The sequence below is a fragment of the Triturus cristatus genome, chromosome 12, assembly GCF_964204655.1.
Source record: "Triturus cristatus chromosome 12, aTriCri1.1, whole genome shotgun sequence".
NCBI classification, from domain to species: domain Eukaryota; kingdom Metazoa; phylum Chordata; class Amphibia; order Caudata; family Salamandridae; genus Triturus; species Triturus cristatus.
The window spans coordinates 59,714,104-59,739,579 of NC_140595.1; the positions used below are offsets into that span (position 1 = coordinate 59,714,104).

The following is a 25,476-nucleotide window of genomic DNA, read 5'->3' on the forward strand; positions in this document are numbered from 1 at the left end:
ATAGCTATAGCTGGCGGGGCCTTGTCATCGACGGGAGATTCTCCACTGCTATGTGTGTTAAGGACTTCTAAGTGGATGTCCTTAAGTGTCAGGATCCCTGCCTTGTCGAGAATGGTCCGGGTCTCAAAATCTAAGGTTCAATTCCCCTGCAGCCGCCTCAGGTCTGCGGACGAGTAAGTGGAAAAACGGGCATGATGTATGGCCCCCGGCCCCGGTCCGCCGCGGTCCTTCCCAAAGGACCCTTTAGGGTCCTTTAGGAAGGATCCTAGCACTCTAAACTTCCAACTGCAACTTACCCTGTGTTATCCTATGGATGTTTGACCCGGTGTAACCACTCTGCACCCGGGTGCCTTGGGGTTCCTGGCTAATCACCTTGGGTAGTTCCTTGCTTCCCCTGGGGTCCTCCAACCTTGGGTACTAGTCCAATTTTGGTAACCATTTCACATTCCACTATTTAGAATATGGTTTAGGGAATACGGAAGTCATGACACTTCCATCTGGTACAGAAACTTAAGAAGGTGGCTATAGAGGAGGAGCCTAGCGCGCAACCAAGATGGCCGCGTAGGTGCGAGGCTCCCGAGGACCTCCGCGACCTCCTGAATTAATCCTGGCGATATCCTGTCCTTGTTGAGGGGACTGTGTTGGGGAACCGGAGCTGAGGCGCCACCCGTTTTTTGGGCTCGAATCGGACCCCGAACGCCGGTGGGAGCATCGATCGAAGGTTGCGGCCTTCTCCTCGCCGGCCCCCCGGCTTGGAGTAGTGGGGCGATCCGGGCACAAAGTGAATAACAGCGGCGAGCGGGGCTGGGCGATTGGCGTACCCCGCACTTTCACTTTCGCTTTTGCGCCCTCCTAGCTCTCAGGCGGGGTCGGGCTGCGGAGCGGGGTGCGGTGGTGTGGCCTTGTCCAGGAGCCCGGCTGACCCGCCGGCGGTGGGTTGACCCGCGGTTCGGTGGTCGCCCCTGCCCCCCCCCTGGCACCCGTGACTTGGTATAGCGGCCCGTTTGGGGGAGCTTGGCGCGACGGTGGAAGAGCCAGCATGTCCACCAAACAAGATGGCGACCGGGCGAAGGTGAAGACGACCCGCCGTGGCACGGCGCACCAGGCCAACAGTATGGACCGCTACACGCTCCAGAAGGGTTCTCCGGAGACATCGCGTGCATCCCCGGTGGGCCCGACGGAGGCATCTGCTCATCCGGTGGATCTGACCCTCCGGGACGTCATGGGCGCCATCGCAGAGATGAAGGCCTCGGTGGACCAGCGTTTCGACACCTTAGCGCAAAAAATAGACTCGGTCCTGGTGGATGTGAGCCTTGTGAGGGCAGACTTGTCCAAAACAAACGACCGAGTCGACTCCCTGGCCCACACCACGACGAGCCTCACGACAGACGTGGTGGCCCTCCAGAAGGAGGTGCGCCGGCTTGGCCAGGCGAGCGCCCTGATGGACCGGCGATTGGAGGACTCCGAGGGTCGGGCCCGGAGGAATAATGTCCGTATTGTGGGGGTGCCGGAGGGACGAGAGGCGGAGGCGGCGGATCTTTTCGTGGAAGAGTTGATCCTGACCCATCTCAAGCCCCGGGGGCTGAGTAAGCTTTTTGTGGTGGAGCGTGCTCACCGGGTCCCCGGGGGCAGACCTAAGACTGGTGCCCCGCCGCGGCCTCTCATTGCCCGGATTTTTAATTTTCGGGACAGAGATGCTATCCTCCAGACCTCCAGGCAACAGGGACCGGTCAAGCTTGACAACATGGAGGTACATTTCTACCCAGACTTTACTCCGGCGGTCCAGAAGCAGCGACAGAGCTTTCTTGGTGTTAAACGTCGCCTAAGGGACCTGAACCTCAAGTACTCTATGCTCTTTCCAGCTAAGTTGAGGGTAGAGGTGGATGGTCGCACGCACTTCTTCGACCGGCCCGAGGCGGCTGGGGACTGGCTGGACACCCTGCCTGGAGATCGGGGCCGGGGGGGCGGGGGGGGCGCGGCTGGCGAGGAGGGCCCGCCGGATCAGAATTGAGGGGTGACTGAATAGGCCTTGCTCTGGACGTTGTTCCTTCACCATTTATTGATTGCGTATGTTCCCCTCCTATGGAGGCCGTGCGGGGTCTGTTGGGGGCTTCCCTCCTCCTCTGGGGGACTAGTTAGTATTTTAGCTACGGGGCGACAGGCACACTGCACTTTGGGGGGGCTGTCTGGGCTCATGCAGGGGTGCAGGGAGGGGGGAGTTCTGTTGGGACCGGGGGGTGGGGGGGGTGTGTTGTTTGTTAGCACCGCAGGGCAAACCCGCTACTATGTTGTTGATTTTAGGATGCTCGATGGGGGACAACCGATTGTTTTGACGTATGATGGGGGGTAGGGATTTGACTGTGTTGTCATGGAATGTTAACGGCCTGGGGGATAGGATTAAGCGTGGTGTGGTCCTGCAGTACTTAAAACGTATTTCACCAGATGTTGTCTTCCTGCAGGAGACGCACCTTATAGGTAACTCCTTTCATGCAATGAATCGGCGGGGATATCGTTTAGCGGCCCATTCCGGCTTCACCTCGGGCTCGCGGGGGGTGGGTATTATGATCAAGAATTCGCTCCCGTTGGAGATTGATGAGGCGCGCCATGATGAGAGGGGACGCTACGCGGTTCTGGTGGGAAGAATGGAGGGTAGAGTGTTTATCTTTATATCAGTGTACGTCCCGCCTGGGCTACAAGCCACCACATTCGCGGACCTGGGGCGCCTCCTTCTGGACCTTCCGAGTGGCCTGCTGGTGGTTGGAGGGGACTTTAATGCGGTAGCCTCTGGGTCTATTGATCGCCATCCCCCTAGGGACCTCCCCCGGGCACAGGCGTGGCTGCCCGGCCTTCTGGACACGCTGGGCCTGGTGGATTGCTGGCGATTAAAGCATCCCGCATTGCGACAGTACACCTTCCACTCGGGTGCCCATGGTAGCCTCTCGCGGCTTGATTACATCCTTGTCCCGGCGGCCCATGCAGGGAGGGTGGGGGAGGTGCGCCATCTGGCGCGGGGTATCTCAGACCACTCCCCATTGTTGTTGCATTTCGATGTCTTCCCGAGGGGGGATGGCAGGGTGGCCCCAATCAATGCATGGTATTTGCGCGACCCCACCATTCGTGCCGATTTGATCAAATCCTTACAGCGATATTTCGACGAGAATGTGGGGTCGGTCTCTTCGGCCATCTCCCTGTGGGAGGCTTTCAAGGTAGTCCTTAGAGGGGAGGCCCTCTCCTTTATCTCCCATGCCCGGCGGCGCGAGCGGGAGGAGGTGACCCGGGTAGAGGCCGAGATTGCAGAATTGGAGGGTGACCTGGGGAGCGGGGTAACAGACGCCAAGTTGCATGTTCTACACCTAAAGCAGGCGGCCTATCGGGCCCTCGTCACGGAGGCGGCCAGGGGCCTCAGTAGAGAGCAGCAGGGGCGATTGTATGATGTGGGTGATAAGGCTGGCAAATTGATTGCGTGGTTGGATAGGAGGGAGAGAGCGAGCCGCGTAGTGCCTTTGATTGAGAGTGTTGATGGTGCGTGTGTCACTGAGCCGGAAGCCATTGTCTCCTGCTTCGCGGATTATTTCCGCGAAGTCTACTCCCCGGTTTCCCCCTGCTCGGAGGAAGATTCTCATGCCCTGCTTCGGGACATCGCACTGCCCTCCCTAACGGTGGAGGACAGGGATTCGCTGGACGCCCCTCCCACCTCGGACGAAATTGCCTTGGCTATTCGTTCGGTTGCATCCGGCAAGGCCATGGGCCCCAATGGTATTCCCATCGAGCTCTACAAGCTACGTCCGGATGTGTTGGCGCCCCACCTGCGCGCGATGTTCCTGGCGGCCCACTCGCAGGGTTCCCTCCCGCCGGACCAGCGTCTGGCCACAATTGTGGTGATCCACAAGGAGGGGAAGCCCCGTGAACGGGTCACATCCTATAGGCCGATTTCGCTTTTGAACGCGGAGCCCAAAATCCTCGCCAAGGTGTTGGCCAACCGGTTGGTCGGCGTGGTGGGCGATTTGGTCCACCAAGACCAATCAGGCTTTATACCGCACCGCAACACGGCGCTCAATCTGCGGCGCTTGCACGGGGTGCTCGCGCGTGTCCCATTTGTGCGGGAGCCGGCCATCTTGGCGTCCTTGGACGCCACCATGGCGTTTGATACGCTTGAATGGCCATACATCTGGGCGATGCTGGCGAAATTCGGGTTTGGCCCGGGTTTCATTAGCTGGGTCAAATTGCTATATTCGGGCCCATTGGCGCAGGTGGTAGTGAATGGGCGAGTCTCGGCCCCGTTCGCGCTGGGGAGGGGTACGCGGCAGGGTTGCCCCCTGTCGCCTCTCCTGTTTGCCCTGGCCCTGGAGCCCCTGGCGGAGTGGCTGCGGTGGCACCCTTCTATCCGTGGTCTCCGCTGGACCCCCGAGCATGAGGACCGTGTGTCCCTCTATGCTGACGATATCCTTCTGTATCTCGCCTCCCCGCGTAAATCACTGATCGTCCTGGTCGATGTTTTGCGCTCATTCGGTCGCAACTCAGGCCTGGTCATCAACTGGGCGAAATCCTGTGTCTATGTGCTTTCCGGGGAGGCTCCGGCCCTACCACGGGACTGTCCGATCCAGATTGCCTCCCAAGGTTTTCGATACCTGGGTATCTATATCACACTTGACCCGGAGGCCCGCTATGAGCGGAATTTGCTACCCCCCCTCCAGCGCTTGAGGGAGGACGTGGTGCGCTGGCGGCATCTGCCGCTCTCGCCGCTCGGCCGGGCGGCCTTGTTTAAAATGATGTCCCTGCCGCGCTTCCTCTACGCCCTCCAGAATACTATGGACTTGGTCCCGGCACGCTATTTCCGTGAGGTGGAGGGCCTCCAGCGGCGCCTGTTCTGGGACGGGAGGCCGCGCATTGCTCTGGCTAAACTGACGCTCCCGTGGTACGATGGGGGGGTCGCCCTCCCGGACATTAAACGGTATTACTGGGCCTCCCAACTAGCTGCAATTAATCATGGCCTTTATGGGCCCGCCTTGAACCCGGCATTTGAGATGGATAAGATGCTCCTACCCGGTGGCGATTACAATCGCGCGCTCTACTCTGGCACGCCCGACTCCCGTTTGACGGGACCGACGCGTGTCATGGTGCGTGTCTGGCACGCGGCTAATGCAGCTATGGGGTGGAAGGACCGTTTGACCCGGGCGTCACCGCTGTATGCATCTGAGAGGTTGGGCTCCCTGTGGACGTCGAAGGGCTTCGAGAAGTGGGACACGATCGGAATCAGCACGGTGGGAGATCTCTGGACGAGGGGGGGATTCAAAACTTTTGAGACGCTGCAGGCGGAGTTTCAGCTGCAGGGCAGAGAGTACTTTCGATACCTACAAGTCCGCCATGCGCTGGGCTCCGTCTTCCCGGACGTCGCATCCATTCCGGAGTCTTCCCCCCTGGAGGACAGAGTGCTGGACGGCCATGTACCGGACAGCACGATCTCCCTCATATACAAAAAACTGATCAACGATAGATCGTGCCTGCTGACTAGTCTCCGCGAGGCCTGGGTTGCCGACGGGCTGGAACTGGACGACGAGGATTGGATTTCCGCGGTGGCCTCCCCGAAAGAGGTGGCCATCCCGGCTCGCCTTCGTTTCGTCCAGCTCAAGATCCTTCACCGGGTTTACGTGACGGGGCCAAGGCTTCTGCGTATGGGTTTTGCTGGTGACGGAATGTGTAAGCGTGGCTGTGGTGCGTTGGCGACTTTCATGCATATACTGTGGGAGTGCCCGAAGGTGGAGCGATTCTGGCGTGGTGTGCATGAGGTCCTGCGTGTGGTTACGCGTGTCGCGCTGCTGCCTGAAGCGAGGAGATGCTTGCTGAATGTATGGGAACCGAATGACTATTCGGTCCCGCAGACGCGGTGGGTGACTCTGGGATACATGATAGCTAAGCGTGACATTGCTCAATTGTGGGGATCCCAGAGGCCCCCTGCGGTGTCGGCCTGGAAAGAGCATATGGATTGGTGTATGTTTCGTGAAAAGGTGGTGTATGTGGCGAGGGGTAAGCCTGGGGCGTGGGTGAAACTCTGGGGCCCCTGGAACGCCTACCGCGGGGGTATTTGTGAGCCACCACTGCTACCGGCTGCCTCGCCTGCTCCGTCTCCCTAGATGGCCCCCCTCCCTCGGCCGCGGGCGCGCGGTCCCCCAGTCCCTGATCTACTCCCACTCCCCTCCTCAGAGTTCTGCTGCTGGTTTGGATCCCCCACTTATGGAGCACGTGCTGTCACTTTGGATCGCGGGTTGCCTTGCGGGTGTGGTTTTTTGGTGTTGTTTTGTTTTAAGAAAAGGGAACCGTACTGTGGGCTTGGAGCTGTGTGGCCTGCACCATTGATTACTCCTGTTTCACTGCTCTGCACTGCCGAGAGACTTTTACTGTATGTATGCAATATGCTTTTGTCATTCTAGCGGCCGGCCGGGTGGTTGTAGGCCCATACCTGTAACTTTTACAAACTGCAATAAACGGTTTCAAAAAAAAAAAAAAAAAAAAAAAAAAAAGAAGGTGGCTATAATAACATATTTACTTTCAGTAATGTCTGAAACTTGCCCTCCGACCAGACCCTCAGAAGCAAGCAGAACTCTGTTAAGGAGGAAAGGGGGTGCAAGGGCTCAATACTTTGATGCCATCAGCTGTCTAAGGTTACGTGATGTTACTTCCGCTACACAAGCAGGCCGCAAATCAAATATGCACTGTAAAGTACAGTAGAGAGAGAAAGTGGACTGACTAGTGAGCTCCCATCTGCAAATAACTTTATTTTCTGTAAAGCGAGAAGACATACGGGTGCAGGAAGCTTTCTGGCCTGTGTCATACAGCACCCACTCCAGTAGACTGGTCAATAGGCTGACTGCTCTCTCCAGATCTTTAGGGGCACTGTCTCCTGTCCTTGAATGTAAGTAACAAACGAAGGCACTCTTGATATTTTAGTTTTGCTTTGGTTCCTTGGAACTTATTAGACTAGCACACCTGGAAACAATGTTTAGTAGGTGAAAGGTTCACGACTAGAGACAGTGTTTCCTTTGATGTAGAGTGAAGTGCTCCTACTAATAAAGAACAGACTAAGTACTTTATATTTACAGGGCTCCAGGCACAGGTGACTGGCACTGCCAAAAGGTCTGCTCATCCCTGCATTGTCCTGTTCTTATAATTTGAAGAGCTGTTCTCCTGCGTGAAGAGCTTTTGAAAAACAAGTAATATCATTTTTTGTGAAATCAGGTAGGTTGTTTAAATATTTCTGAGGAAAAGTCAAGACATTGCTAACTTTGACCAAGCAGCCAGAGGAAGCTCTTGGGATTGGAAGATTTGATTAGTGCTGATGGAGTGGACGGCTGTTTGTTAAAGTCACATGACTCTGTGTGGCCTACTGCAGTCCTTCCTCTCTATAGCTGCATTTTTAGGTCTCGGCTGGCGTGGGCTGCGCACATGCGATGTCTCGCTGGCGAGATTTTATGTTTTTGAGGAGCTTTCAGTACCAGCCTTTAAGCCCCGCCCCTCTTTCCCATTGGCCGGCGTCACCGTTAATGCTAAACGGTGGCCAGCCATTGGGAAAGAGCTCTTTGTGTCGTTCACTTTTGGCTTTTTGAGCCGTCCCACTTGGTTAGGCTTGTCTGCCTTCAGTGCGTCGCAAAAGGTTTCTTATCTTTATGGGGCCATGTGTTTCAAACACATGGCCCCATAAAGACAAGAAAACTTTCACAACGGACGAAAATGAGAGCGGACCGTGCTTGTTGCAGAAGACTGCCGTAAAGCAGGTGACATCCGGCTTGTTAGAAGAGCAGACGCCTCATGTGCTTGTGAAGGGAGTGGGGGTGCATTTATCACTGTGCCTCAATTGCTGCACTCCCGTTCCTTGTTTTCGTTTCACGAGCGCGCTTGTTTTTACTTTGAAACTGAGCGCGACGCCACTTCACGGACACCGCGCTCGGTTTATTTATAAATTTCTTAACTTTAGCACTGAGCGCAGCGCCCGCTTCAAAGTTGAGGTTAAGAAATATATAAAGAAACCAAGCACGGTGTCTGTGAAGCGGCGCCGCGCTCAGTTTTAAACTTTAAGCATTTGCAATGCAGTCAAACCGATTACATTGCAAATGCTTGTTTTAACTCGTGATTATCACGGGGCCGCATTCCCAAAAGCCTTTGATTCGCTCCAATGAGCGTGAAGGCATCAGTGACGCCTCCCTGGCCAGCCTCCTCCCGCTCTTCGCTCGGGACCACAGCACCCCACAGGACCCCTGAGGGTCTCAGAACATTCATCACTGCGACCCCGAGGCGTGAGGGGAGGTCTCTCCTGTGGTAGAGCACGACAACTCCCGTAATCTGCATTGCTGCTCCTTTCCGGAGGAGGAGGAGGGATGCCTCATGGCACAGCAAGCTGCGTCCCCGAGGCAGTGGCACCCCCCATGGGCTCCACCCAAAAGAGCCCAGCGGTGAAGGAGGGCTGCCTCGAGGCCTGGAAGCATTCAACAGTAGCGTGCTGCTTGGAGGTAGGGCCTCCGGCAGAGAGTGAGTGGTAGCCGTTCCTGGAGGGTTCCGGCGATCCGCTGAGCGAGAGGCTGGTCAGCCTGACCCTCGAAGCAAGCAGCATGGGCATCGGAGCTGACAGCGAGAGGGGCGATGATGGCTTAGCCCCCACGGAGGTGGTAGCCGTATCCTAGTCACCAATGGTCCCAGTGACGACAGTGAGGGGGAGAGTGCTAGCCTGGCCCCCGAGCGTAGCACCCAGGTGCATATCACGGTGGTTATAGAGGCGATGGAGGATTCACTGCTTACAGCAGCAAAACAAAACGCCCCGTAGATTTAAAGTCTGAGATTGGGCCTCCTTTGTTTGCCACCACTTTAGGGCCGCCCCTTTCTCACCAGGAATCAATGTTTACTAAGGTGCAGAGGTGGTGTCTGGAGCTAGGAGTGCCTTTCTGTCTGATATCTTACTCATGCGGGGAGCAATCCTTCGACTGGAGGCCTTTAATTATGTACAAGGGAGAAAGTCCATTCTAACGGGCCCATTCACTATAATTTATTGGATCACGTACTGTCTGGTCCATCCCTGGTTTGTAGAATCGCCGACTGTATCAAAAGATTCAGATATGCAAAGTCAGAAAAAGCACCTGCCCTGCCTAAGTGGCACGATGTATGAGACTACACAGCACATAACATCCTTACACAAAGATAAGACAACGTCCTTTACCACTATAACACCTTCCTATGGAATAGCGTTTTATATCTCTGACCCCTCCTTTCCTAACCTCTCCTGTTGTCAACTCAGTGTGCCTCCGCCATACAACTGATCTACCTGAACGATTGTCACTCAGTGAAATACTTAGTAGTGTCAATGTGGTCATGTATGCTTAATGTGTGTTTTTCTTTTTGCGGTACATGGGTCTACTATTTAAGACAGTCCTAAATGGGGGTTGATGGGTGCCTCGCGCCCCACTGCCACTTGAAACTGCTGCACACATGATAGCTACAGCGCCCTCCTCATAGAACCAGTTGTTTCTTCCCCTCCATTCTTCCTTTGTGTATCAATGGGCAGATCTGCCATCTGCTGAACAGTAACTGTGAATTCCAACTTGTTTTATGGACTTCGGTATTAGGTTTTGTCTCCAAAACCTGCATTTTGTAGAGCATGACTGTCACCCCCTCTAGTGGGTTTAGTATGCTATTTACAAAAATGTAAAGTAAAATGAAATATATGGGAGTAGTTGTCTCTCTGACACAAGCACACTGGGTTCCTGATAAATGGGCCCCGCCTTGACTGAAGGTCTCAAACAGCCCACGGTTATCAGCTCAGCATCATATGACTGGGAAATAGCTCACTTGAACCCCGACGGGCCCCAGTGCCTGGATACCCTTAGGGGGGTGGATAAGTCGCGCTTTACACATCAAATATTGAAAAATAGAGTCATCAATCTTTGATTGTGCATTTTCGCGGCGTCCATTTCAGGGACACCGCGCTCTGTTTGTGTTTTTTCACTTTGAAACTGAGCGCGGCGCCGCTTCACGGACACCGCGCTCGGTTTATTTATATATTTCTTAACTTTAGCACTGAGCGCTGTGCCTGCTTCAAGGACACCGCGCTCAGTGTTAAAGTTAAGAAATATATAAAGAAACCGAGCGCGGTGTCCGTGAAGCGGCGCCGCGCTCAGTTTTAAACTTAAGCATTTGCAATGCAATCGGACCGATTACATCGCAAATGCTTGTTTTATCTTGTGATTATCACGGGGCCGTATTCCCAAAAGCCTTTGATTCGCTCCAATGACCCCAGAGGCAAACAATCGCAGCCCCACAGTCGGGGCCCAGTAGCCCTGCATGCTCGCTGCACCACCAGAACGGGGGTCTGGCACAGCCTATCTCAGCTTAACTTGTCCTTGCAGAGGCGTAGCTAGAGCTTGTTGCGCCCAGGGCTATCCCTCTGATTGCCGTCCGGGGGGGGGGGGGGGGGGGGGTTAGGTGGGAACTACCGGCGAGCACTTGAAAGAGGTCCGAGACACACGTAGTATCACCGCTAATAGTTACCTCAATCATGCAAGTTACATGCCCATACATGACACGGTCCCCCGTCCCCAAAATAGTGCCGCCTGGGGCGGACCACCCCCTCCTAGCTACGCCGCTGAAGGAAAAGCAGAAGAAAACCCAAAACGTGCATCAGTTCTACCTACTCTGTTTGAGACATCTCACTCATAACATCACAGCTTGTGCAGGACCCCTGTCCCCTATCTGCCCCGTCCATGACATCTCACTTATGACATCACAGCACGTGCAGGACCGCTGTCACCTGTTCCTTACCTGTCCCATCCATGACATCATAGCTGGTGCAGAACCCCTGTCCTCTGGTCATATTCAAGTTACCTACCCCATCACGTGCCCAGCTTCTGTGGCACGAACACCTACTCCTCTAGGCATAAGCTGCGATTGTAGAGAACTGGTTTTAGAGTGTGCTGATCTGGTTAAATTGACAAGATCTCACTAGAAAAGTCACCCTGACCATCTTGTTGGCCGGAGAGATGCTTCTATACTTGCACCGATATTAGGCTGTCAGATAAATAGTTGCACGTTCAACCCAACACCTAATTGGTGCAAGAAAAAGGTCGTGGGTCGTATGCAAAAACTGATTGCCCCACTATCACCCAAACAAAGTCTGAACTCTTTTCAAACTCCATGGATGTGTCTGCTCAAAGAAGAGGTTCTGTAAGACAATTAGAGTGGCCAGACAAAAGGGTGCGTATCTTGTTTCTCCATGAAGCATTTATCAAATAGTTGAATGAAAGGCTAAAGCAAATCTAGACTAATTATAAGACGTGGATGAATAACAACATTATCATCATGAAATGCATATCTTTCCATAACTAAAGAGTACTTTTCTACACCTGCACTTAGTTTGTATCGGCTTAATATACTCTTAAGATATTGTGTATAATAGTTTGAGGCAGGAAAACTGCCTGAGTAAAATACTGTCACAAGTTAAATACATTTTTGTCGTCCTGTTGTCTCATCATAAACATGAAAATAAGACTACTCCCCCAGGGCCGGCTTTGATGCTGGTGGCACCCAGTGCAAAGAGTTTGTTGACGCACCCCCCCTCCCACCCCCATGATCTCCTTCGCTACGGATTCCCTCATTACAATCCTTAACAGTGCCCCTCAAGTCTCCTTAACCACTCTCTCACATGCATTTTTGTTTTATAGCGCCACTCATGCTAGTGTAAGGTATCAGAGCATTTTACATTACATACATACATATTACACAATGAATCATACTGATGTGTGAATCGCTGTATAGGAAATGTTACATAAGACAGCGGACAACTGGGTGTAGGAGTCACGTGTCATCCAAACTGGAAGGCAGGATAGTTTATGAGTGCTTAGTCTGGAGAAGCACAAACTCAGAATTTACAACGTAGTGCCATGGTTGGGGGTTCTTTACTAATAAGTATAGATTGCTACCCAAATGAACCCTTTTTTCGACATAAGGATAATGAAAGACTGGATACGAAAACATAATGTTCTAATCTATGCCTTGCAGTCTGGCAAGGTGCTTTTGATGATGGATAATAGGTAATTTTTCTATATTAAGACTTTATTTTATAATCTGCAAGTAACAAAAGGATCTCTGTGACAAAATCAGTAACCTACTGAACTATTTACATTCTATGCACTTCTGTGATCTGCATAGTGCATATTGTTTGTAGCAGGCATATTAACCCTCTGAGCTACCTTATAAGTCAAAACTGCCTGTAGACAAAGCTCCAACCTCCCTCCAGCAGGCACATTAATCACCAGTTATCTTGACATTTTTATTGTTGTCTGGAAATCACTGGAGGCAAAGAAACTGCAGCAGGTGCTTTTACATCCACAACGTATTTGAAAACACGGCACTCCCTTAAGTCAGCGCCCAGTGCAGTGGCACCGGTGTCACCACCTCAAATCTGCCTCCACCCTGATCCAGTTAAGATAGGCATTTAGCGTTGAAGAGAAGAGTCTCAGCCTTGGCTATGAAGTTGATAGGACGATAATTGTGCAGAAGACTGGTATGTCAGAGCTGGCCTCCACCCTTCTTCCAGGCAGCAATATGGCATGAGCATGTGAAGCCGTCCCACGCCTCCCTTTGCTGCCAAAGTGTCCACCATTGGGTCAGGCTTCTTGGCTGATGGGATGGCTGGTCAGTCATTTTAACCTGTTTCCCCTTTTTTTTTTTAGTCGGGACAGCTTTGGTAGAAGGGTGGATTTGCCCTCCTTCTTTCCCAATGGAGGCAATTCTAATTTCAAAGATGGATCATAACACCGGGGTGAGGAACCTGCCCGTTTTTGCCCATTAACTACTAACTCATCACACAAGGAGAAAGGAGGTGGCAGCCGCCTATAGAATGCCTTTGTGGACCTAGACCACAACAGCTCAGTTAACTCTTAGGAGCCTCATGATAAAGAGGGAAACCTGCAGAATTCCTATCATTCCAGTCCGTCCCCGATGGCAGATTTTCAGGTTGTGAGCTAGCCATTGGCTCGATGCCTGCTGACGCAGAGGGTATTGCCTAAGTTAAACCTGACGCACCTGCAGCCAAATATCACTTTACAGCAGTTGCTGGCTGATAACAAGGTGACTGATACTTCATATCTTTGTCCTGGCATTGGTTCAGACATCTGGCACCACAGGTCAAGATGGACGTGACACCATGCACAGCAAGACCATAGAGTCATGTAGCATTAAGATGGACAGACTTATAGTCGGAAGCTTTTGCTCCAAAAGCCACAATGGCTACAAGCAAGTTCCATAATATTGAAGCAATAGGTAACATGACACTCACCAGGGTTGGGTTGGCGATCTTGGGGCTGGTTGTCACAATAGCACACTTCTGGAAGTCTGTCCTGGAAGAGCACAACGTCCTCTGCCTTTTTTGAGAGGTGTAGCAGCTCCAACTCCGGGGTGTGAAAGGTTGCAGACTCTTCCCACAGACAACTCTAGCAATACTCTCCTGGAAGAAAATAACCTCCAATCCGGTATCAAACAGACGCAGGCACCAAATCTCGTCCCATTATGGACTACAAAAGGACACTGTTTCTGGAAAAACAAAAACTCCAACTTGAAAGCCCGCTGCTCTGGAAACCGAACCGTTCCTTTTCATGACACCAAACAGCCTTCACCTATAAACTGTGATACAAAACCGCCTGCATCCTGGGCACACGCACACCTCAGTCTTTGTATCTAACCAGCCATTATTCACAAACGAGAACTTGCTCCTCTGAATGCCAAGTGCTCATTCACCCCAAAACTACCACACATTTCCTACTGGAGTAACTAGACTTCAGCAGTTGAAGGAAATGAAGTTATCATCGCGCAGAAGTGAAAGTCCCTCACGGCCCGCCGTCGTCACTGCTACGCTACGTTCTCAGGCGCGAGGGCAGGCCAAAAATGATGCCCAGGGCCGTCCCTGGGACGGACGTCACGGACCCGGGATCTACAGACAACCACAAACGCGGAGGTACGTCGTGCACCGCACCACCACTAAGCTAGGTGGTGGTGCGTGCGCTGCATGTAGCATTTGTTGCTTTAGGCAAGCAGGTGCGCAGCGCCTGCACTTCAAACGGCGGCCGCGCAGCACTGGCCCGTTTCGGCGGCCTTTATCATTTATTTGGGGACACTGACTCGGGACGGACGTCACGGACCCGGGATCTACAGACAACCACAAACGCGGAGGTACGTCGTGCACCGCACCACCACTAAGCTAGGTGGTGGTGCGTGCGCTGCATGTAGCATTTGTTGCTTTAGGCAAGCAGGTGCGCAGCGCCTGCACTTCAAACGGCGGCCGCGCAGCACTGGCCCGTTTCGGCGGCCTTTATCATTTATTTGGGGACACTGACTCAGACTGACAGTAGTGTCAGTCAGTGTCCCCAAATAAATTATAAAGGCCGCCTCCACGGGCCAGTGCCGCGCAGCCGCCGCCCTCAAAATAGTGCCGCCTGGGGCGGACCGCCCCCACCGCCCCCCCCTAGCTACGCCACTGGACAGGGCCGGACTGGGAACCGAAACTGGCCCTGATAAAGAGCTCGGCCCGCCCGCTTGGGGTGCTAGCGAAAAGCTTTGTACCTCTTTCGTTGCTGGGGACCGATATTGCAGAGTAGAAACTGGCTCACCTAGTCTGTGTTTTTCTACAAACTGTGCTTCATAAGAGCATGTCTCATGTCAGCAAAGTTGGGACGAGGTCTCCCTTTGATTAAGTTAAAGCCATTTGCTTTGCTAATGGTATTGTATTCTAGCTTTGCATTATTTAGTGTATATGTGTGATATGTTGTAGGTGTATGTAGTTAGAATTGCTTTGTTAGCTGTGTAGTAGTTTAAAGCATAGCGTTAGTAGGAAAAGAGCAGTGTTTCAGGTTTGGGAGGTGAATGAATAGAAAAATAGTATGTGTTAATTTCATATGGTGAGGATTACAATAGCATGAGGCGCACAAAAGGGGCGAGGGGAGAGCAAATATATGCACATATCACAAATGTCCACTAAATAATGCAAAGCTAGAATATAATTCCATTAGCAAAGCAAATGGCTTTAACTTAATCAAAGGCGAGACCTATTGCATTTTCAATGCTTGTTTAAATGTTGTTGTTCATTCATTGGTCGTTGCTGTGGGATTGAGGTGATAGGGTAATGAGTAGTGTGAGAGGGAAGGAATGTGGTAGCCTGCTTATCTTCTTGTGTCACCTTCCTAGCACATTCTCACTCTGCCTGTCTCCTTTGCTTTTGTTGGCTCTCAGGATGTGGGAGCCAAGACCAGCCTTCGGTTGCCAGAACTCTACCGTGTTGGCCAGACAGACTCCCTCTTCAACTACTCGCTCTTCCTACGGTCCATCATGTACGGCACCTTTACGTCCTTTGTCACCTTTTTCATACCTTTTGCGGCCTTCTGGGACACGGCGGGACCAGATGGGATTTGTGACCTCCAGGCCTTCTCTGCGACCCTCTGCACAGCGGCGGTTTTTGCACTAACGATTGAGGTGAGAGCACATCGAGATAACGGGAGTACCAACCTCATCTGATGACATTCTACCACAAGAGGTCAAAGTAAAAAAAAAAAAGAAAGTATCCCAGCTGTGATCCTGAATGCAGATGGGAGTGAGGCATTGAGGCTCAGCAAGATCAGACCAAGTAACCTATTACTATGTATATGACATTTCACCTGCAGGTAACTGTTCATAAAGTATTTGAACTGCACACTTACTGCGTTAACATGCTTCCATATGATTTCTGAAGTGATTAGTGTTATACACCCCTGTGGTGCATAACCATGTCCCTTCCTGAGGAACACCAGCCAGTGAACATCTGGAACACATGAGTAGGTGCATCTCTGAGATACATCAACCTGTGCCGTAGGTGCATCTCTGAGATACATCAACCTGTGCCGTAGGTGCATCTCTGAGATACATCAACCTGTGCCGTAGGTGCATCTCTGAGATACATCAACCTGTGCCAGTAGTCTGTGAGCTTCATAGCTCACTACACACTTGAGTCGCTTCAGCCACTACGCTCCTTAGACCCATCATCCAGTGCACACCTACAACATGTCACCGACTGCACCCCTGAGGCACAGGATCTGGTTTACCCTTGAGCCACATGACTATGTGCACCTCTGTGATGCGTCACCCAGTCCCCCACCCAAGCACTGAACCTAGTGCACCCCTGAGTTGCATCTCCCAGCTGACTCTCGATACACATCACCCAGTGCCACTAATAGGTGCACAACCCCCTGCACACCAGTGACGCATCATATCGTGCATCCCTAATGTACATGATTCTGTATACACCTGAGTCATATGACCCAATGTACCTCTGAAACACATCGCACAGTATAAACAAGCAGTATACCACTGAGGCTTATAATCCAGTGTACTCCTGAGACACATAACGTGTGCCCCCCCTCAATGTTTGACTCAGTGCACCCAAATTGGCACATCACCTTGTCACCCCAGAGATGCTGGAGCCCTGCGCAATCAAAGGCTTTTACCTGAGTGCACTGGAGTGCATTACCTCATGCATCACAGGAGGCACATCACTCACAGCACCCTGAGGCCCATGACCCACTGCATTCCCGGGCCCTATCAGACATTCACTGCACCCCCCGAGAAGCCTTACCCAGTGCCCCTCAGAGCACATCACATAATGCACCCCTGAGGCATGTGCTCCTGTGCAGCCTAAGGCCCTAGCAAATATTTACTGCACCCCTGAGAAGCATTACATGGTGCACCTCGGAGGCATTTCACCAAATGCACCCCAGTGACCCCCAGGGCTGCATCAAACATTTGCTGCACCTGAGAAACATTTCCCAGAGCTCCCATCAGATCTCACCCAGAGTTTCCCTAAAGTCCCACCCAGAGTTCTCCTGAGGTCTCACCCGGAGCTCCCCTTATCCACTCTACCCTGTGCCCATTGCTGCTATCTAAACTGTGTATTTCAGATGCATCCATCAGTGTGTCAAAAACTGCATCTGGATATATGCAACTTTCAGTCTGCCTTTGTTGATGCCTGCATGTATGCTGGTCTTTATGCACTGATGCCTGTATGTTTGCTGGTCTTTATGCACGGACACCTACATGCTTGTTGGTCTTTATGCATGGATACCTCCATGTTTACTGGTCTTTAAGCATGTGTGCCTGTATGTTTGCTGGTCTTTATGCATGCATACCTACATGCTTGCTGGGCTTTATGCATGGATGCCTCCATGTTTGCTGTTCTTTATGCATGGATGCTTGTATGTTTGCTGGTCTTAATTCATGGATGCCTGCATGTTTGATGGTCTTTATGCACTGATGCTAGTCTGTTGGCTGGACTTTATGCATGGATGCATGTATGTTTGCTGGTCTTTGTGCGTGGATGCCTGCATGTTTGATGGTCTTAATGCATGGATGCCTGCATGTTTGCTGGTCTTTATGCATGGATGCCTGCATGTTTGCTGGTCTTTATAAATGGGTGCCTGCATGGTTGCTGGTCATTATGCAGTGATGCCTGTATGTTTGCTTGTCTTTATCCATGGATACCTACATGCTTGCTGGTCTTTATGCATGGATGCCGGCATGTTTGCTGGTCGTTATGCATGGATGCCTGCATGTTTGCTGGTCTTTATTTATGGATGCCTGTATGTTTACTGGTCTTTAAGCATGTGTGCTTGTATGTTTGTTGGTCTTTATGTATGGATTTATTTATTTATTTTTATAGCTAACGTTTTACATAGTGCAAGCATGATCCTTGTGGGTATCAGAGCGCTTTACAGTGTTTAATGAGAAAGATAGTATACAGAAAAACATCATTATCAAGGGCAGAACAATTTACGATAGAAGCCTCAAGAGAAACTTCCAAAGGGTCCAAGATATCCAAACAACAAAGAAAGCACATAACATATGGGATATGCATACTTGTGGGACAAAGGGGATAAATAGTGTTCAAGAGGGGGGCTTGTGGATTCTATGGCAGAAATGTGTTCATCAGTTTTACTTTAACTTCTTTCTTGAATGAAGTTGTTGAGGGGTTCAGTCTGATTTCAAGGGGTAGGGTGTTCCAGATTTTCGGGGCAATAACTGAGAATTCTCGGTTTTATGTTTTCTTTTTATAGAATCTCGGTCGTTTCTGCAGTAGGGTGCTAATGCCTCTAGAAGCTCTACAGCCAGCAGATAGTTCCAATTTTTGTGCAAGGTATTGTGGTGTTGAAGTGTAAATTCTCGGTTTTATGTTTTCTTTTTATAGAATCTCGGTGGTTTCAGCAGTAGGGTGCTAGTGCCTCTAGAAGCTCTACAGTCACCAGATAGTTCCAATTTTTGTGCAAGGTATTGTGGTGTTGAAGTGTATGGCTTTGTGGGGCATAGAAGCGATTTTTAAGTGAATCCTTACCTTGTTTGGGAGCCAGTTTGAGGATTTCAGATCAGGAGTGATGTGGTTGTTTCTTTTGGATCCTGTGATGAGTCCGCCTGTTTGTTTGCCGGTCTTTATGCATGGATGCCTGCATGTATGCTTGTCTTTATCCACTGATGCCTGTATGCTTGATGGTCTCTTTGCATGAATGCCAGCATGTGTGCTTGTCTTTATCCACTGATGCCTGCAGGTTTGCTGATCTTTATGCATGGATGCCTGCATGTTTGCTGATCTTTATGCACTGATGCCTGTATGTTTGCTGATCTTTATGCATGGATGCCAGAATGTTTGTTGGTCTTTATGCACTGATGCCTGTATGTTTGCTGGTCTTTATGAATGGATGGCTGCATGTTAGCTCGTCTTTATGCCAGTGGTGGTTGATTACATACAAAAATGGTGGGGCGCTACATGCGCATACATTAAAAAAGCATTTTACAAAGAAAAAAATAAAAGTTTAACTTACCTTAGCCTGCAGCACGCCCTTGATGTTCTCTAGTTCCTGGCTCCAGACTCTTCAGAGCGCGAGGTCCCACAGCCAACTTCCTTATCCATTCCAAACGCTGCTCTCATGCTGCTAACAATGTTACGGAGCATGAGTGAAGCGTCTGGATTGGCTGACGCCAGCTGGCTCAGCACACCTAAAGGCACTGGTGGTCAATGCCTAAAGTGGTGGTCAATGCCTACTCTCCACCCAGCTGTCTAAGACAGCTGGGTTGGAGAGGTTTGAATTGAGCATGTTGAGCTGGCCGTAGCAAGATAGCCGGCCAAACAGACATGTGCAGATCAAACGGAATTGGCCACTCCTCACTGCTACCACTCCGCAGCAATGTCCACTGGCCCCGCCCTCACACTCCGTTCAGCTGACAGAGAGTAAAAAATAAAATGGTAATAAAATAATTGTATTACCATTTTATTTTTCACGTTTTCTGCGCAGCAGTATGGTGGAGGGGGGGGTCAAAGCTCCTATAGAGCAACCGCCACTGCGTTATGCACTGAGGTCTGTAGGTTTGTTGGTCTATATGCATGGGTGGCTGTATGTTTGCTGGTCTTTATGCATGAATGCCTGCATGTATGTTGATCTTTATGACTGGATGCTTGCAACTTTGCTGGTCTTTATACATGTTTTCCTGCATGTTTGTTGGTCTTTATGCATGGGTGCCTGTATGTTTGCTGATCTGTATGACTGGATGCCTGCATGTTAGCTGGTCTTTATGCACTGATGCCTGTTTGTTTGTTAGTCTTTATGCATGGCCGCAAGGTCCCACAGTCAATTCCTTCATTCAATCCAGCCGCTGCTCTCATGCTGTTAACAATGTTAAGCAGCATGAGTGAAGCGTCTGGATTCACTGGCACCGGCTGGCTCAGCCTCCTAAAGGCACTGAAGGCCTGTGTCTGCGCTCTACCCAGCTGTCTAAGACAGCTCGGTTGGAGAGGTTTGAATTGGGCATGTCAGCTGGCCATAGCAAGCTATCCGGCCGAATAGAAATGCTCACTTCAAACTGAAGTGACCACTCCTCACTGTTGCCAATCAGCAGCAATGACGCACTAGCCATGCCCCGCCTTCAGACTCCGTTTGGCTGGCAGAGAGTAAATAATAAAATGGTAATAAAATAATGTTATTACCATTTTATTTTTCATGCTTTCTGTGCAGCAGTATGGTGGGGCTACGCTCCTATGGAGCAACCGCTGCTGCTTTATGCACTGATGCCTGTATGGTGTTGGTCCTTATGCATGGATGCCTGTATGTTTGCTGGTCTTTATGCATGAATACCTATATGGTTGTTGGGCTTTAGTTGTATTAGTTGATCTCTGTTCTTCCTCCATGTGCACCAGAAAGTTGTGTGCTGCTGGGGTGTACACCATAAACATCCTTCTTTTAGACTTGTTTTGTATTTATCTATAGTAATAACCTCTCTTTCTCATCTACTATAATGGAAGCTGAACAAAATTATGTGGCACTGACATCCTCTGAGTACCATTTCTCATTCCTTGCCATTGTTTGCTTACCAACTGAATTACGAATGCTCCCATTTATCATGCCCCAAGTTTTTACCTGCTTGGAAGTGGTGGTGGGGACTTGTGCATTCCCTTACTTGTCTCCATTCACAGCTCAGAGTTTCAAGGGACGTGTTTAAACTTTCAGACGTTTCACCGTCCAAGCTGTGAGTGTAGAATACATACTGGTGTGTGTTTCATACATGTACATAAAAGTGTTGTTATTCACATTTTCTCCAGTATTGGCCCTTTCATAGATTCACATGCTTGAAGCATTCCCCATTGTCGAAGTGGGAGTCCCACTGTACCACAGTAAAGCAGAATGCATTAGTATCATAAGTTATAATGGCAATGTAAAGTCAGTTGAATAGCCTATGTCTGTTTTAAAAAGCACCAAACTTGAACTATAACCAATCAGACAACAGCACTCTCTAGAACACTGCCAACAGAGACTGTTTCCCTTTTCTACCGCACAACGTAGGAGGGAGTCTCCCTGAGCTCTGCTCAGTTTTCGTCATCTCAGCTATCTGGAAAACATAAAAAAAGACTCTTTATATTATGAAGATTTTGTGGAAAGAAGAGATAACATGTGGATCACTCACATAAAGAATGCCTGTATTGCCTTCATCCTCAACATAAAGTAAAGGATTGCAAGGTATGTCACACTTTTTCATCAAAAACACTGCGAGACAGAGAGCTGAGGCTTTTTCATTATTGCTCCAGAAGGAAATAAATACCTCTTCAGGTGAGGAGAGTGGCCCTATTTCTTAGCCTCATAAAAGAGAACGGTCTCACAACCAGGGGACCTCTGAGGAGAACAGAAAAGCACAAAAGATTTCCCATCATGGGTCTTTGAAAGGCATTCAGAAAAAGGAGAAAACGCCACAATTCTCTTCAAAAAGTGCTTCCTCAGAGCCTACTACTCCAACCACCAGGTCTTCCAGTTGCCCACACATCTCTTTAGAAATGTCGATGACAAGACCAAAGATCAATGTTAAGGCACCATCGACAAAAAATTTCCCTCGACGAAGGCATCGTCGTCGACGACCACTACAGCAATGATAGCCAGCGCTATATAAAACTCATCAAATAAATAAATAAATAAAATAGATAAATAACCACTGTCCCATCATCTACACAATTGACAATGCTGACGATGACTCAGGCCATCAAGGCGTCCATCCCGTTGGCTAACACCTCCTTGTCGACAAAATTCCTATGTTGATTACACCAGCTACAAGCCTGCTGTTGACGCAAACACCACAGTTGTCAAGGCTCTCGACGTCGGCGCCACCATCAACGCCACCACCATCCACGGGACTAACATCATTGAGTCCCTCGTCGGTGACGATGCAAGTTACAAAGACTTTTTAAGGCCTCAAGAAACTTCCCCCAGCAAAGTGTCACCATTTCCTCCCAGACATTTACCTGATGATTTGGATAATTCAGAAGATGAGGGGCCAAATTGAGATGCACGTAGTCTATCTGAATTACAAGTCTCATATCAAGATGACAAAAAGCAATCTTATTATTGACATTTCTCTAATCCACACGCCAAACCCCAATATGCATATTACCATGGTCATCCAGAATCTCCGCCTGCTCCAAGTGGGGTGCAAGTGCTTCTCTTACTGGTACAATATCTGCAGGCTACGCTGCAGGACTACCACAAAAGGTTCCCAGACCCTGCACAGGAGCCACAAACACTTCCTGCACCACCGTCGTCTGTCCCATCCACTCCAAGACCTATGCCACCGGCCATGACACCTAGAATGACACCTGCCTCTAATATCGCTGCACCGCTGAGAGATGATCCATCATCAACTTCTGACGATGACAGGGGAGAGGTTGAGATTCATGGCCCCTACCCACCTCATGATGAGTGGGATGACTATATGAAGAAAAAATGTAGAGACGGTCGCACTCTCAGGTAACTAAATTTTAGGCGAAAAAGTAATCCAGAGAAAAACTCTTTGGTGCTGGTGAGTACCACCTCCTAATCTCGTGAGGTGTATGAACATTCCACAAATAAGCGTCTTCTGGAAAAAGACGTCCTCACATAGCACTCATAAATAGGCGAAGAAGGCACTTGAATAAGGATGATAATTCAAATTTGATTCCATTAGGTGTGGAAATTTAATCAGTATTTGGTCATCCACGTATGATGATGCTCATACTTCTGCAATGTCCAAAAGATCAATATAGTTCACATATTAGAAGTGAATACAATTGTAGGGGTATCCTGAATTCCCCGATGCATTTTGGGTCTAACCCTTCGTCAGGGGGAATTTCCTAAAACCAATAGAAAGGGTGGATTTAAGCCAGGATCCAAGCATACAGAAATGCAAAATACTATATAATTCATACCTTTAAAGAAGAAATACAGAGTGAAAGAGGCTAGTGTAGCCTTCACCAAATAGAAAGAACATTAGATCGGAAATATCCGTTCTAAATTTAATGAGTGTTAGAACGAAACTGGTGTTGGTTAGTGAAAAAGTCGTAATGATAACGGTACTGTGCATGTGAGGAAAAGCTGAATCCTAAAAAGTGTCAAATACGTTAATGTGTTAGTATGTAACGTCTATGATAACTGAACGTTAATTAAGAACCCGTGAAGGCGAGTGCTTCACATTAGTACGAGTGAAACATAAGTTATCGCACTAACGTGAAAAACCGAGAAACGTTACGCTGGCGTGAGCAAAAATATAGACGCGTCCCAAGAGGTCACGAGATGAGGTGTATGAATCATTAACGATTAGTGTAACAGTGCCCGTAACGTACAAAACAATATAAAAATGTAGCCACTACTCAATGTTAGCGCATACCTGTAGACGTGATGCAACAAGTGTACACGGAACCCCATCAGGAAGTGTAAGTGCCGCGTGTGTCGACACTGGATATAAAATAGGAACGAGATCCGGAAATGTTATCCCCTGTGCAATGGCAATGGAAAAAATACTGTGCGGTGAATAACGGGCCGAAAACGGTAATAATAGATCAAGAACGTGTGTAAACATGTGTGGTGTGAATATGGTGAAGATCAAAGAGAAAAATAAGGATAAAATAAGACCCTATATATTATGATTAGATATATAAGATAACGAAGAAAAATGGAAATGAGAACAAAACGCAAAACCTCAGGATGAAACATAAAATACAATTAAGAGTGACACGAATTCAAAAATAAAAAAGTACAAGTTAGTCAGAAAGAAATGAATGAAGAAGCGAGAAAAGAGCAAGAAAATTGACAATGCTAGTAATAATAATGTCACCGTTCTGTGAATCTTGCGTTGTTTTAAAATGCCCGTGTGGATTACCATATGTGGGTAAAACTGAACGAAAAATCAAGATCCGTCTCACGGAACACAAAAGCAACATACGGACTAAGAATATTAAGTCTACTGTGGCAGCACATTTTCTTGAGTTTAATCACAACATCAGTCAACTCAAATATATGATATTGGAACAAGTCATCTTACAACGAGGCAGAGACAACAGCAATTTTCTTTTACGACTAGCTTCTCTGATACGGGGACCTTCATGCCAGTCTGCTAATGCATGTCACCGGGTATTTGCAGCTTCCTCTGCATTTCTAATTCTGAGACATAGATACGGGTTTGCCAGTGCAACTCACCAGTAACCTGCTGGCTACTCTACTATTCTAAAACTGGGACATACATGTCATACTGCAATGCAGCCTCATCTGCGTTTCCTCTCCTAACCATGAGAGCAGCTCTGCCAATATACTTCGATAATGATCTACAATTTACTCTCTTTTCCTTTATTACTGGTACATACATGCCATACTGCCTATGCAACTCAATGGTGACATGTAGCATCCTCAGCTTTTCCAGCTTGGGGGCATACATGCAGATCTGCAAGTGCTACTCATCAGGACCTGCATCTTCGCCTTGGTTCTGGACTAAAAGCCAGATGGAGCTCGAACAATACACTCCAGCACAGATCGGCAGCTTCTCCCACCCAACTTCAGTTCATCTACTGTGGACCACTTGGAACTCTGCAGTAGAACCCAGTCTTTCTGGCCCGGGCCACATTCTGCTATTTTAGTGATGGGATAAACAATACAACCCTGCCAAGCTCTCTGATTGTGCCCTGAAGCACCACATGCTTTTCCACTGCACCACAACACCACCTACAATGCTTCTGTACTAAGGTAATCTGATAGAGACTACTAGCCACAGATTCCTTCACGTAGAATGATCCCCAGGCGTGAGACTGGACCCGGAAAACTTTTTTGCCCAGCATCCCTGCGCGCCGGGGGGACGGCATCACAAGACTCCGCGTACGTGACGTCAGCGAAGTCACATAAGTCCCACCCCAGCACGCCTACGTCAGTTTTTTCCTTTTCCACGTGCAACGCGGATCCGGTTTGTGCTCTGGGCCTGTTTAGGCCTTTCCCTTATGCTATTGCTGTGTGTGTGGGAACAGTGTGTGAATGCCTTTGGGCTTTAAAACTTGCTCATCGTGTGGCCGCCTCATGTCGGCGACGGATTCTCACCCCATCTGTATGTGGTGTTTGGGGGAGCACCACGACTCCACTGATTGTGAGGCATGCCAGCAGATGAAGCTGAAATTCCGGTGGGAGCACCGGATGAAACTTCTTTCGGCTCGTGTGTCCAGGTCGGCGGCGTCGTCATCTCGCCCGGCCCCTGCGGACGGTTCTCGGACCCGCGGCTTCCCTCGCCGACTTCGATTTTCTCCCAGGTCGCAAGAGCGCCGCTCACCTCTTGGCAAGTGTCGCAGTTTGTCCCCGAGGGTCGGGTTCCGGCCTGTCGGGGGCGTGGGCTCTCCGCGGGTGGTGTGGCCCACATGTCGTCCTCTTATCCGCCGTTTCCCGGGGGGGGGGCGACCAGAGCCCAGATGGAGACATATGCGGCGGCTTTGCAGGCCTCGCTGGCTTCTCCTCCTCCTCCTCCTCCTTCCCCTCCTGGGGCGTCAGCAGATCCCTTGCAGTGTGCGGGGCCCTCCGCGGCGTCGCCGGAGGCTCTGGCCTTGGCGCCGACTGGTTCGGATCCAGGCTCGGAGGATGTGGTGCTGTTGGGGTGCGGCCCTTC

At 49.9% G+C, this 25,476-nt stretch overlaps 1 protein-coding gene across 2 annotated transcripts in view; it reads left to right on the top strand.

The window, feature by feature from the left end:
- The window catches only part of LOC146772463 (phospholipid-transporting ATPase IK-like), a 520,789-nt gene that overhangs the window by 422,810 nt on the left and 72,503 nt on the right, over positions 1 to 25,476 (top strand). The window contains exon 25 of one of the 2 annotated variants that reach the window (XM_085638339.1): positions 15,262 to 15,501. The exons of the other annotated variant lie outside the window; for it this stretch is intronic. Within the exon in view, the coding sequence (XP_085494465.1) occupies positions 15,262 to 15,501 (240 nt within the window). The remainder of the gene's footprint in view (positions 1 to 15,261; positions 15,502 to 25,476) is intronic. 2 annotated transcript variants of the gene reach the window in all.